The sequence below is a fragment of the Gobius niger genome (assembly GCF_951799975.1).
Source record: "Gobius niger genome assembly, chromosome: 21".
In the NCBI taxonomy this organism is placed as follows: domain Eukaryota; kingdom Metazoa; phylum Chordata; class Actinopteri; order Gobiiformes; family Gobiidae; genus Gobius; species Gobius niger.
The window spans coordinates 5,020,787-5,033,461 of record NC_136872.1 but is presented as its reverse complement, the minus strand read 5'-3'; the positions used below and the strand labels follow the sequence as shown (position 1 = coordinate 5,033,461).

General features: G+C 42.2%; 2 protein-coding genes across 2 annotated transcripts in view; both read right to left on the bottom strand.

Annotated features, from left to right (window-relative positions):
* Positions 1–12,675, bottom strand: part of LOC306980290 (equilibrative nucleoside transporter 2-like) — a 313,304-nt gene that overhangs the window by 217,105 nt on the left and 83,524 nt on the right. The gene's annotated exons all lie outside the window — the stretch shown is intronic.
* Positions 4,118–8,716, bottom strand: LOC306980728 (protein-arginine deiminase type-2-like; the record flags this gene model as incomplete). Its single annotated transcript, XM_079580157.1, has 14 exons — positions 4,118–4,421; positions 4,732–4,857; positions 4,928–5,007; positions 5,162–5,255; positions 5,325–5,472; positions 6,374–6,525; positions 6,963–7,070; positions 7,156–7,267; positions 7,347–7,450; positions 7,527–7,675; positions 8,053–8,181; positions 8,320–8,431; positions 8,527–8,588; positions 8,662–8,716. The coding sequence occupies 14 exons, from the start codon at positions 8,714–8,716 to the stop codon at positions 4,179–4,181; spliced, it is 1,674 nt and encodes a 557-aa protein (XP_079436283.1). The 3' UTR covers positions 4,118–4,178.

Here is a 12,675-nt window from a genome sequence, read left to right as displayed (position 1 = left end):
AAATATTGGTGGGGACATGTCCCCATGGTCCCCATGCAAACCTACGCCCACGATACAAGCCCAAGACACAGTCACTCTACTCAAGTACAAGCCTATATTCAAAATGATTAAAACAGGTATTTGTTGAAATACCCGTGAATAATGTTGAAAGTACCAATCAAGCACTACTTAGTAACTGAGTAAAATACTTTTTTTCCATATGGGAAAGTGAGAAATAGATCATATTGATGTTAGTCTAAAGAACAAAGACACAGTAACAAGTGATAACGATCTTTCCAGAAGAAACATTTTCATATTCAGATACAGGCTGACAGGATCTGGCCATGGATCAGGATGTGATAAAACACTTTCCTTTATTATAGGACGTCAAACTGTGTTTTCATTACTTAGGATAGTTTCAGAAGCTCGTGGTCTGAGTAATAGTTTGAATAGGTTTGTTATTGTAGACAGAAAACAAAGCACTGAGTCCTCCTGTGCACACAAGTACTCCATGTTTGAGTACTTAGTACTTAAAATAGATTACTGCACCTGTAGTAGGACGCTAGGATGCAAAGGTTTTCAGACACATGTTCCACTCAGTAATGAGCCCAGAGATCTTCAAAATGTTCCTTTATTTACATGAGCTCAGCACGGTCAGGCTTGAATAGAGCCAGGGCAGGAAGCGTGAGGAGGAGTCACCCACAGCGACACCTAGAGGCCAGGGGGGCATTCTGGCCACTACAGACTCTGCAGTAAAATCCACCGCTCTCCACAAAAACACGGCAAAGACGTACAAACAATGTGGGACACAGAAACCACAAATGCAGTTTGCAGAAAAAAGGCAGAAAGATGCAGCTGTACTGAGAGAAAGGGAGGTTGCTGCCTGTTTACACGTCGCCATGACAACGGCCTGGAGAAACTTTTGATTTTAAAACATTCAGTCGGTCAAGTGATAAGTCTGTTTCCGTCTTAGATTGTGGAGAACGACAAACTATAAAATGATACTTTATGACGCGTGGACTGTGAAAACCTTCTGTGGAAAAGTACAGTTGTTTCATGGATTTCCCTAAATAACTACAAGGAAACGCTTTAGCGGCACGTTTCTCCTGATAACGACCAAGCAGGTTCCAAGATCACACCTCGTCTCACAACACATGACCTTTCAGCACCAACACTGTTTGTCACAAACAGAGCACTCATCTTCAAGAACCTCAAGGCTCCATCCTTGGTCCACTGTTGTTTTCACTGTATATGCTGCCACTGAGCGCTGTCATTTTAAAACACAACTTGTCGTTTCATTTTTATTCGGACGATATACAGGTCTATCTACCCATCTTGCCAAACAGCACAGTAGCACTACAGTCCATCCACAATGCCCTGGCTGACATCAAGGAATGGCTCACACAGAACTTTTTACATCTTAATGAGAGTAAAAGTGAGGGCATTTTGTTTGGACCCAAATTTATGGACTCTGTGTTGGACCTGGGAACCCTTGCCCTTTTTCTCAAACAGTGGTGAGTGGTTTAGGGGTTCAGTTTGACGACAAACTGAAATCCGACAAGCAGATTGACACTGTTGTTCGGACAAGCTTTTTTCAGCTCCGTCTCCTGGCCAAGGTTAAACCTTTCCTCGGTCAGGATGACTTAGAGAAGGCTATGCTTTCATTAGCTCCCGTATTGACTATTGTAATGCACTTTATGTGGGTGTGAACAAGTGCACTTTAAACCGGCTGCAGTTGGTGCAAAACGCTGCAGCTCGGCTGCTCACAAACACTCGCCGGTGCCGTCACATCACTCCAGTGCGGCTCCCAGTACATGCGAGGTTCATTTTAAACTCTTAATGTTTGTTTTTTAAATCAATTAATGGACTTGCACCTTCTCATTTATGTGACCTGCTTGTTGCACATCAGCCCAGTAGAGGCTGCGTCTGCAGGACAACAACACCTGCTGGAGGTCCCCAGGACCAAAAATAAGCAGTCGTTCCTTCTCAGTGGCTGGTCCGAGGGTCTGGAACTCTCTGCCTGTTGAGTTACGAGCCGTCACTGACCTGACACTGTTTAAAGCGAGGCTGAAAACTTACTTGTTTAAAGCCGCTTTTCACTGCTAACTGCACAAGTGTGATGTATATGTGTTTTCTTAAATATTTTGTGCTAAAACTGTTTTTATTATATTGCACTTATGGAAAGCACTTTGGTTCAGCTGGTGCTGTTGTAAAGCGCTATACAAACAAAGGTTGATTGATTGATTGATTGATTGATTGATTGATTCATAGTGGTGACCTGTGACCTCAGAGAAGGAAAACCAGCACTTCTGATCATTATTATTAATACTCCAAATGATCCATACGTTTCCCTTTAGTGTTATTTTATCTCAACAGCTGTTTCATAAAGCTACAGCAGCAAATGATCCATGTGGGTTGAGTTTCTACTAAATGAAAACAAAAGCATTTAATCCGTTTCCTGAGTTTCCTCTTTAACACTGACATGTGACTGAGCTGTGGGGACGACAACATGGATTTATCACTTTTATAAAGTTTGGCTTGTGCAGAATCTTATTTTTTAATTATTATTTTTATTTTTAAATGTGCTCAACAGTGGTTGCACATGAATCACTCGAGGGTGGGGGCGAGGGGGGTGAGGGGGTTTGGCGCAGTGGCTTGTGGGATGGCACATAGCTCCTAATCACCGGTTAGTTAGCATCAGAGGTCCCTATGCTAAAGTGGCTATGATAGTTAGCATTGAGGATACTTCCTAACGGACAGCCCAATTCGGAAGCGTCTTGTCATGGCGGACGCTGACGCACAGCCGGTTTGGCGGAAGAGCTCATTTCGGACGCAGCCAGTGTCTTGCAGGCCGCAGACAGACCCTTCTCCATCGCCGCCCCCACACTCTGGAACTCACTGCCCCAACCGCTCCGTGCCTGTTCTGACCCCCCCACCTTCAAGAGAGAACTCAAAACCCACCTCTTTAAAAAGGCTTTTAATATTGAATAACTGCCCTCTATTTTAATGTGCTCATTTTATGTGTGATTTTATTCTTGTTTTCTGTAAAGCGTCTTTGAGTGTCTTGAAAAGCGCTATACAAATAAAATGTATTATTATTATTATTATTATTATTATTCTCCTCTGTTGATTGGAGTTTATGCTATTTACAAAGTTTTAGCAGTAATACATTGGTACATTACTAAAAGTAGACTACAAGTGATATTACCAGTTTATTTCTGTATAAAGGCATCAGTAATTTAATATGTACAAATATATATGACTCACAACGTCTCATCAGGAGCATGATTGTTTATTTATTTATTCATTATAGGGACAGTGCATATTAATATACATTATACAAAATGTAAATATGCCTCAACAACAAACTCAACAATTACAGAGACAACAGACAAGGGGCCAGCAGGGGGCAGCGAGAGGTGATCCTGTCAGTGCGGACAGCTCTGATTCTCAAAGAGGCATTTCTTAAACTGTATTTTAACCCTAGAACACGATCGCCCAAATTCAGAAGAAGAATCCATAAAAAGTACTTGTCATCAAAACATGACAATACATGACACATGTGAGTCGTGTTCTTTAATACTAAACTGTGTCATAACAAAATGAAAGAAAAGCATCATGACATGAAAATGCTTCAAAACTACTGGAAGATTATGAATTTGGGAACAAAATATAATAATAATGAAGATGGAAACTTGTTTTTTGGTCCACACATTCCTGGGATATGTGAGACTTTGGTGAAGCTCAGTGTCTTTGGCACAAACAGCCTCAGGAGAGAAACTAAATATGTCTGATTTTGAATGGGTTTAAATGAGCAGCTGACTAAAATAACCATGTGTTACTCTCTTACTGTGAGGCCAGAGACTCCGAACTCTGCGACCGGAGCAAAGCTGTCGTTGAAGACACAAAATAAATGTGTCAGTCCTGACCTTGAAAGGGGGCAAGAGCCTGATTAAATACACTAACCCTCCCCTACCTTCTATCACTATTGCAAACATGGGCCTGTAGGAAAAAGTGTGTTTTGGATTAGGAAAACATCAAAGATGTGAAAGACAAAGCTGAAGCCCAGAGAGTAGAACTAACTAAGAATTTTGGGAAACTATGCGCTCAACAGAAAACTGGATGAGAAAGCTACGTGCAGGTAACAGGCCGAGCAGATGGACTGACTGATTAGATATCTTGTTTCACTTCTTATTTGCTCAGTGGTTTGACATCTCCATCTTCCACCACTTCAGATCAAAAGCCTTCCTGCGGACATTGGAGCCACAGTGCACATCTCCGTCGTTTTCATAGTAGGACCTGAAGTCGTTGATGAAGTTACACTTGAGGCCGAGGGGCTCCAACAGGCGGATCAGCTCTTTTTCGATGGCACACTGACCGTCCACCTTGGGTCCAAAGGGCCTGCCGATGCCAAGGTTCTGCCCCAGAACGATCAAGTTGACCTGAGGAGAGATGGCAGATACGTTTTTGTTTGTAGTGTATATACTCAACTACGCTCAAACATCCAAAACTGTGTAGTGAAGACAATTTGACCTAAGACATGTTCAGAACAAGTGTGTATGGACTTTCAAAACAAATAGGAGTTACATGGACTGCAACATGCTGACGTATATCAGAGTGAGGAAGCTTTGTGAGCCCTGGACAACACTATGCAGGATTACTGGAACATGTGAGCCAAACAAAACCAAACACCATCACAAGTGAGATGTGTGAAGGACAAATACATGAACTATAATACTGATTCACACTTACAGAGTCTGGGTAGAAAGAAACAGACTTTGTTTCAACTGGTTTGTACAGAAGTGGAACGTCCACGATGTCGTCCTCGTCCAACCCCAGCTCTTTCTTCAGATGGTCTCTGTTCCAGTCGATGCACCTCTGAGAAAACAACACGTCTGTCAGTGTGTCGTCTGAACATTGTTCTGTAAAAGAAAAGCTCCACACTCACTTGGTAGTAGTCATTCTTTTCGTGAAAGACTTTGTCGGCCAGAAGCTCATCTACTGTCACTGGTTTCACATCAGGAACATCTTAAAGATGAAAAGAAAAAAAAACTGTTTAAAGGCATTTTTTTCTTTATTTCTATCTGTAAAATGGCAATGCATGTTTTAAAAACAATGACAAAAGTGAAATAATTCAGTCAAAGCTACTACAATAACCAGACATTCAGAGACACCAGCTGACCTTCAAAGAACCGGGCTTGACCGTGACCCTCTTTCTGCAGACGTTGCAACAGTTTGTAGGCTGCGTGTGGACTGGCCAGCAGCAGGCGGAAGCCCTGTTTGCAACGATAACAATTGTGAGAACTTAAATTTCATTGAAACATATTTTCCCAATTGTTGTTTACCTTTATGTCTTTGGTTGGCACAAAAGACAAGAACTCATCCACATGTCCCACTAAGAGCCAGTCAGTGAACAAGACAACGGGCTCCTGAACGACCTGAGCACTCAGGAAGTTTCGGGTTGGACTGGACATGTTCCTACCATCAGTTTGGCTTTGGAGAGAACACGGGAACTATTATTTTTTATCAGATGCGACAAAAACTACAGTTTTAAGCTCTTTGTTCCATGTCCCAACAAATGCCTACAGAAGCAAGAAAAGTCGACCAAATACACATCATATCCAAAACAAAAGAAATGTGAGCGTTCTTTGGCTGTCAAAGCCAGGTCTAAATGCCTGTAGCCTATGTCAAATATTGGGTGGGTCAAAGGCTTGAAGTTTACTTTTTATAAAATCGTCCTCTACATTTGACTCATTCTGCCACTTGGGCAACCTGGCGCAACTGCAGAAGGCAGACGCCCAGGAGCCATCTGAGGAACCAGGCTAATGGTCAGAATCAGCTGGCTGAAGAGTTAAGACTGTTGTACATGTTTTAGTGGTGGAGGAAACCTACGCAGACACGGGTAGACGTGGCCGTGAGGCTCCGCACACAAACCATGCGCTCGATTTCTGCTTCTGACGTTCTTCAAACATTCTCACTTTTGTCGCGGCTCCTTTACAGATGTGTGTGTTTAGATGTTCTACTGTTTGGAGCTTGTTTCTGCTGCAGCAGGACAGAGTTAGCCACTGTCTTCAGTCCGGCCACAGCATCTGTTCACTCGCTAATCCAGGTCAGGAAAGGCCACATTTACCTAGTTTAGGGGATCAAATGTTTACACACCGTTGTTTTGTTGACATAAGTCTGTGCAGTGTAGCTTAACAACATGATGCTAGCTTCCTTAGGGTAACAACTGTTTCCTGACCTGTGCTCCATTCATTTCTATGGGGAGTTAGCCGTGTCTAGTTGAAATAAATAAAGGAAACAGTACATGGCGGAAAACATACATTAATAAACTTTACACCGAAGAGGAGACTTCTGCACCATAAAAGTACTATTGTGTAAGTGGTGTACTTACAAAGGGAAGGCTCCTCCGTGGACGATGCGTCCCAGGGGGTATTTCTTTCCGTTCACAGTCACAGGAGGACTGACCTCCAGGTTCCCAAAGGACTCCAGGCTGTTCACTTCATCTCTGGGGGGTTTAAAGGTCACATATCCAAAGTCTGGGCCCTAAAACACAATCACAGTGACTAATAGCAGTAAGCTAGCCCATTTAGCTGCCCCAGCACATGTTTTATGACCTTAGCTTTCAGCCTTTCACAGCATTAAAAAATAGCTTGTGATGTAGCTATTATTATATATAGCTTACTGTTAATCATTTAACTTCATCTAGAAGCTACTTGGCCTCCTATTTCTGTCTGTGTGGTCAGATGTTTATAAAGAGGCTTGTAGTCGGCTCTAGAGCAGGTTAAAATCAGCTAAATCCCATTATAGTGAATAGGACTAAAGCTCCATTAGACCCGGAAGTAGAGCCATGAACATTTAGTGCATTTTATAAAGGCTAAAATAGACAATACTCTTATTTAAAACTAGGGACTGGGCCTTGTCTGACGTAATAAGTTGAACATCTGTGAAAAGGTGATCAGAGTGTTTTGGGTTTTCCTCACCATCAGACAGTTATATGGGAAGTTATCCAGCTCTCTTTCCCGCGGAGAGTTAAAGACCACGGGGAAGGACTGGTACGGTGCATCGATGTAGCCAAACTCCATCTCATCCTGACAACAACAACGACGGTGAGTCAGACACGGCACTACTCCTATTTCTACTGTAGTATTTATAAATGCAACAGAAATGTCCTGCCTGTGTCCAGCGGTCGCCTCGGTTGATTTCATTTTCGATTATATCCAGCTCACATCCCACTTTCTTCACAAGCGTCGTCATCCCATCAATGAAATTCTTATTATCAGGTGTGCTAAGAGGAAACACTACTGTTAAAGCTGATTTCAATCAATCCAAGACATGACTTTGATGAGAAGTAAAAACCCTCATACCGGCAGATATACACCTTGAGAGGATCTTGTACATTAGGCGTCATGATCCATGGGGTCATTTTGAACTGCACTGTGTCGGTGAAGATGGCAGTTTCGGGTGATCCCTGAGTCATCATATCAAATTAAATAAAAGAATTATACATGTAAAGATGAATAAACTTTAAAATAAACTCAGCTCACCTGCTGCAGGAGACTGACGTGGATTCTGACCAGTCCAGCAAAGTCTTTGTCGGCAAACTTGAGTCCAGACACATTGAAGGTCATCTCTTCGGTGAATGAAATTTCCCTAGAAAGTTTCCCACTGGCCAGAATCAAAGGGTAATCGCCGTCTGCCAATGACATCATTACAGTCAATGATGAATTATTATTGATCCAATATAATTTGTCCAGTCTGCTCTGATCCACACCAGGGCTCTGATGACTCGAGTGTGAATAAAAACCACAGCGAGGCCTGGAAAAAGACTCTTAGCTAAGCTCTAGACCACATGGCTGATCACACTAAACAAAGTAAGTCTGTGGAATATGGAGCGCAATTCTGCCCAAGATGCTTTTCCACTCTAAAGACTAAAGAAAGGCATCAACGTTAGAAAAATGTTACAATGTCATAGTCTCCACTGTCAGGCGATTTTAGATTCCTACGTGGACACAGTGTGGTAATAAAACTATGAATTCACTGATACTGATATAAGAAAGTAATACACGTTACCAGATCCTTTGGTAAAGACTTGGGCTGCTTCTGCGTCATGAGCCGACATGTGCAGCTTCAGCCTGTAGCCCTCAGGAAGCTTCTTTGGCCCTGCAGTCCTCAGCACCATCTGAGCCATGTCCTTCAAATCTACACATCACAAAAACATGGATTTCAGTTTGAGAAAGATTTTTTTCCAAATTACAACAAAAACATTTCCAATACAATGAACTGTGTCTAAATCAATCCATGAATGGATTCTTTTCCCTCCGTCAGTCTGGTATTTACCCTCCAATGTGCCGATATAAGTCTTCTCATTGTCTGGTCTCTTCCCAGAGTCGCAGTCACAGTTCACCAGCAGGATCGCCCCGAAACCATCAGGGCCCCATTTCCACGACGCCTGTTCACCACACACCACACACAAAGTTTCACATCACAATAGACTCCCTGTTTAAGCGTTGGTCATGTATGGTAATGTACAGTAGATTACACTACCTTGTTGGGGTTGTTCTTCTCCACCACTCCATCTTGGTCAGCGTCCACGTCCAGGGAGATCTCTGCCAGACAGTCACTGCCGGTTAATATATCGATTAAGTGTTTTGTTCATTATAAGAAGCGGCGGGCTCTTACCGACAGCCGTGAGGAGCAGATCTGCAAACAGGCTAGCACTTGGATCTGTCAGCATGCTGATCCTCACCTGTGGCAGTAAATACAAGCATTCATGTTTAAGTTTGACTTTTTTCCCCTTAAAGCTTTTAAATCTATTTAAATGGTAAATGGTCTCAACTTCTATACTGTAGCATTTTCTAAAGCGCTTTACAGGAAAGGGACCACTCACCCACTCACTCTCTCATTCATACACAAATGTATGCAGACACTGGAGGCAAGGTGGGAGCTGGGAATCGAACCCCTGACCTTCCGAACCTGAGACGACCCGCTCTACCAACTGTGCCACTATCACCTCCATGTACTCTCACTGTTTACACTCTGTCCTGTCTTTGATTACACATTTCCTTCTTTTTGGCCTCCCGGACTGAGAGCTGATGTAACATCATCTTATCTTATTTTAAAATGATTAGTTTAATCCTGGGTTTGACCTGTCACAGTTATGAATCACACTTTTCTAAAATACCTTTCCCTCTCCCTGCTCCGCACTGGCACAGCTCATACTCAGGACCAGCACAGGATGGTCTTTCAGAGGCAGAATATCACCACATGGAACATTGCACTCCACGTTGTCGCTGCAGACGACCGAGAAGAACTCGGCTTCGGAAGGAGCCGTCCTGGAACAAAACACCACAGGTCCAATATTAAAGACATATTGCAGAGAACAAAAGATGCAGAGGCTGTGGGTTCAGGTTCGGGCCTGCACCTGTAGACGTTGATGCTGAGCTCGGTGCCCACCACATACAGCACCTCAGTGCTTTCTCCATTGTAGTCCACGGTGAGGGTGCGGTTCTGAGGCATGTCTCTGTTCTGAGGAGCAGCTGAAGATTCTCTGACGAGGCTCTGATCAGATTGTGTGATTCTGAGTTTTACATGAGGGTTTATAAAGGCCACAGGTGCTGCTGCCAGCTGAGACGTGATTGGTTAAACACACCCCGCCCCGTGAGTCACCTCCTAACGCCTCATTTCAGTGGAATTGATTGCATCGTTTGTTTGCAAGATCAATGTGAGTTCAACTTAGTTTTTTTGTTTCAGTCACACAAAATAATCATTTTCATGTTACATGTTTTACCAAAACAGGCAAAGGCAAAAGTTTGTTTGCCTGACAGTGCATTCAACTCAGGAAAAGTGACCTTACATAAAACAACAGGAGCAAATAGAAATGAAACAAAATATGACCATGAAGAGGACAAGATCATTTACATCTTTCTCAAATACAGATCAGGATCATCTTTTTACATGGAAATGAAGAACTACATCTTTTCCATCTCTTTACTTACTTCATTCCATCAATTATACCTTTTCCTTTAGCCAAACAAACTTCATCATCTCTTAAATGATATGTAGTAAGTGGAAGCTTAAAGTGCTTTTGCACAGATTTGAATGGTTTTATAATAAACAATATAATGACATTTCATAAGGTTTGATTTAAGAAATAAAGTAGACGTCTGATCAGAATAAGTGATTAAAAAAAGAATGTCACAAAAACAAAAGAGTCAGATGTAAAGTGTGGATAAAAGTGTAACGTTACGTCTGGATCAGAGGTGTCGTCGTGGGCCCAAATCCAGCTTCCTCGGCGGGTCGCGGCCACATAAAATGCAAACCGGAAAATACTGTTGACAAAACATTTTTTCTATAAATGAATAATAATGAGCTGATGTTCAAATAGAGCTGAGTTGGTCTTAGGACTGTAATAAATATAATAAGATAAGGAGAAATCACTTCTTACACTTGTATCGCTCTTTACAAGCACAAGTTTCTCAAAGTCCTGTCATTATACTGTAGTCTTTATTCATTCACTCCACACTGTGGTGGTAAGCTGCTATTGTAGCCACAGCCGCCCTGGGGCAGACTGACCATTTACCACGTGGTTGTAATGTGTTGTTTATATCTTGATCTCTTGTTATGTGGATGATCCATGGGTTTTGTATTCTCTGAAATTACGATTCAAATACATGTGACTTTTTACATGACCAGGAAATAACCAGTCCAAAAGTCCAAACTGTAAAAAATAAACATGTGTAAAGTGTAAAGATGGAATGAAATGGCTGGAGAATGAAATAAAAATACGACACTCAATCAACAGAAATGTCATAAAAGGCTGAGCAGTAAAAGGGAGTTTAAAGATAATACTGATGGTTCATGAACACACGTGACTCACGCATGTAAACACGCACTCTGAACACTCTCCCTAACCCCACCTATTATGTACACATGTTTTTAGTGGGAGGGGAAACCGCAGCAAAGAGAACCTGCAAACTCCACATAGAAAGGCCTCGTCTGACCCAGGGATTGAACCCGTGACCTTCTAGCTGTGAGGCATCATCACTAAGCACCGTGTGTGCTGTGCCACAGTGTGAGCCTGATCTCCTCAGGCAGGTCCTTCATCAGAGCAGACGCTTTAAGAGTTTATTTGTAGAGCACTTTTCATACACAAGGAAAGGTTAGTTAGGCATTATCAATAGATGCGAGCTGAGTTCCATGGAAGAGGCAGTGACATGTCGCTGACTTTTCCCCAGAACTGTTGCTCAACTGAGCTTTTGTCCTTTTGGTCACCGCCGATAAGTGGTGAGTTCCTTAGAAGAGTTCTTGCACAAGACTGACAGATGTGTGTCCCAGGATTGACCTGAGCAGATTTGGTCTGTCAGGTAGTTGAGGCTCTCCCCCCACCCACACACAGACAGACATACAGACACATACACAGACAGACACACAGACACATACACAGACAGACACACAGACACATACACAGACAGACACATACACAGACAGACACACAGACAGACACACACACAGACAGCCAGCTAAAACATAATCAAAAATAATACAAATTGACATAAGGCTGGGTTCATACAGTGTTGCATAAGTAACTTTTCGACATTTTTCCACGCTTTGAACCACAAACCTACATTTATATAATTGAAATTTTATGTGGAAGACGAGTTATTAACAGCTGGTAAACTTTGTCTTGCATAATATTACGTAACTCAAGAGCAGACGACTCTTTCCCCAGCAACTTTTATTACATTTAAACGGTCCTGCTTTCTGATTATTGACAAAACTTGTTCTTTTTTGTTTTTAAAGCCCATATTTACTACAGACAGATATTTAAAGGCAATTTGTTTTAGCAGCTACGTCATTAACTAATTCCATGTAGAACAGACTGCCTAATTCGACAGTAATATGTATGAAATCATGTTTTTTGCTGAAAAAGCGGAACTCGATGGCTGAGTGTAAAATGACCCGATAGTTCTGCACATGCGCAGCAACGAGCAGTAGTGCAACTCGACAAACCGCCTGTTTCCATTGTACACCGGCATTAAATATGAAATTCTTGATCTTTTATGCCATAGAGTCACAAGAAATAGAAAAGAAGGGTCCACAGCACATTCAACTAGTGACATTTTCAGTATTTATTCAGTCTTTTATTTTTCCCAATTTGTTCAATATCCCAATTTCACTTCATTCCTCTGCTTAATGTAAATTGTAAGAACTGATAAATGCATCTATTTGTTCTGGGGACATTAAAATACATATCTAAATAAACTGTACAATGTGTCATAACTCTCTGGATAGAATATTGTGACCTATTTCTTTCTGTAAGTGTGACTTTAGGCCCAAATGCTCTGGTGCTGATGTTCACTGAGCTCACACTGGTGAATGAACGTGAGTGTGAGAGTACCAGGGGGGGCAGTAGTGGGGCGCTCCTGTGGCTGTTCAGACGGAGCACACGAGGGCTCTTCACAGACCGGAGACGGGGCGGCAGAGGATGGAACCACTGCTGGTAATCAGACATAAAATACAATTATAACCTGGAAATGTGTTGTGTGCGCAATTTCTGTTATTTTCATGTGCTTTACATTTGGTAGAATTGTGTATAAATAAAACGTTGTGTCCTACAGGGGAAAGCGGGGTATGTTGAGCAACAGGAAATGTCATTTTTATGTAGCATTATAGCTTAGAACATTACAGTTCAAC